General features: G+C 35.1%; 1 protein-coding gene across 1 annotated transcript in view; it reads right to left on the bottom strand.

Annotated features, from left to right (window-relative positions):
- The window catches only part of LOC119594807 (basement membrane-specific heparan sulfate proteoglycan core protein-like), a gene marked incomplete at its 5' end in the record, with an annotated part of 219,836 nt that overhangs the window by 108,915 nt on the left and 108,879 nt on the right, over nt 1-2,042 (bottom strand). The window contains 1 exon segment of the mRNA XM_037943897.1: nt 920-1,042. Within this exon segment, the coding sequence (XP_037799825.1) occupies nt 920-1,042 (123 nt within the window).

The following is a 2,042-nucleotide window of genomic DNA, read 5'->3' as shown; positions in this document are numbered from 1 at the left end:
AATACAATTATTTTTGCTAAGACACTGAAAACATGTCTAAACAGATACTTATGACAAATAATATAACATCAAAGGCATAAATAATGCTTCATGCATGACTACATTATCATTCTATCTACCATGCATATAGGGAAAAAGTCACAAGAAATGAAAAGAAAGAGAAAAAGTCAAAGAGATGAAAGCATATACCCAGAGGTGTTGAGTACTGCTGGTACCTCATTTCTCGAAAACATGCTTTCAATGTATAAAAAGAACTGCAAAAAGGAAAGTTTGCCACTAATGTATGGAAATCAAGATTACTAACAGAACCTATAGGGGTACTGGTGCAAAAAGTATCGGGGCTATGGTTTGTGGTACTAAAAAGTACTAGGTATATAATTACCATTAGTACTTTTATAGTACTTGACAAATTTCAGTTACCACAGTACTGGCAGTACTCTCCTCCTTTAAGTATGCCAAAGAAAATGGAGAGTTGTAATGGTGAATTTAGGATTTTCAAAGATAGTATGTTCTAAATTACTTGATGTTCAGAAGTTCTTAAACTATGAATATATAAATAAAACTCTTCTACCATAAATCCACAAGGGATATATGGTTTCATAGTCAGAGCACTTCAGAAAAAAGAGCATATTTAATCATTTCAAATAATTATAACCAAAAAGGGGAAAATAACAAAATAAAAGAGTATTAGACAACAACACTACACTCTGGCTCAAAATTTGTTATACAAAAATAAGAAAAAATAAAAATAAACATTAACGATGAGACGGACATGGACGGAATACCCAAAAACGCTGAGTCATGCTGAAGAGGGCCGGAGTGAAGTCGGAGAGAGAAGATTCACAATGGACGGATGGCACTAGAGGTGCGCTACATTTTCCAAAAACATTAATTCTGAATGGGGAGAAGTGAAACTTACAGCATTCAAGTTCGTCTGAGTTATCTGGGCATTCAATCTGACCATTGCAACGTGATGTTATGTTGATGCATGTTCCATCCCGACAGGTAAACTCCTCACTGGTGCAGTTTCGTCCTTCATTAGCTAGCGGAAGTCAGGCATATCAAATTTTTGTTGGTATTTTTTCAAAATTAGTACCCTTAACAGAAACTATTCTGTTACCATTTGTTAAAATACCTGACAATGCAACACCAAAAACAAATATGAAAATATAGAGCATGGCACAGAAAATAATCGGAGGAAAAACACATACATATGATAACTCTTAACTTATCCTAATCCAGTGATTAGAGACTCATTTCAGCTTACACATAAAAGTCCATATGCATTTCACTGTAAATATGGGGTACAGGATGCACACAAGAAAGTAGGTAAATAGAAAACAAAGAGAAATCAAAACACAGCGCTGAATAAGAAAATGAGACATCAGATGATATAAAAGGATCACGTAAAAGCTGGCCCCAGATATCACTCAGGGAGACCATGGTATTAACCTGAATCATTATGGTTTTCCATTTAAAAATAAAAATAGTATATTATAAAAAACTAACAGTACATGATAAAATAAATCATCTTGGACATACCACAAGCAAATGGCTCATCAGAGCCATCCAAGCAGTCTGAATAACCATCACAATATTGCAGACTGGTGATGCAAAGGCCACCATCGCACATGAAGCCATTTTCGGGGCAGGGAGCTGAACAAGACAAGCAGCAGACATGCAACAATGAGCGTGCAAGCAGGAATTTAAAAGCTACTTTCCTACTGTTAACTACTATTTCATTCATGATTATCCTGAGCTATTATACAGGCAATATGCCTACAGTGTAGGGCATATCTTTTTAAAGACAATTTTATGTTTATGTATATCATTCACATCAAACCTCACAATTCACTCACAACAGCCGAAGTAAAAACCAAGAAAGCACATACAAGAGTAGCCAGGTGAGATGTTTCTGAACCAAATGTGAATCTTTTCCTGTTAATGTGTCTTAAAGTGTGTATTTTCCTTTTCTATTAAAAGCAACACAAAGTACATCATAGAGCCTAATACTAACCTTACTCATTGAGATGACTGACGTT

The sequence above is a fragment of the Penaeus monodon genome, chromosome 34 (genome assembly GCF_015228065.2).
Source record: "Penaeus monodon isolate SGIC_2016 chromosome 34, NSTDA_Pmon_1, whole genome shotgun sequence".
In the NCBI taxonomy this organism is placed as follows: Eukaryota; Metazoa; Arthropoda; class Malacostraca; order Decapoda; family Penaeidae; genus Penaeus; species Penaeus monodon.
The sequence above is the reverse complement of the archived record's forward strand: the minus strand, read 5'-3'. Positions and strand labels throughout refer to the sequence as shown.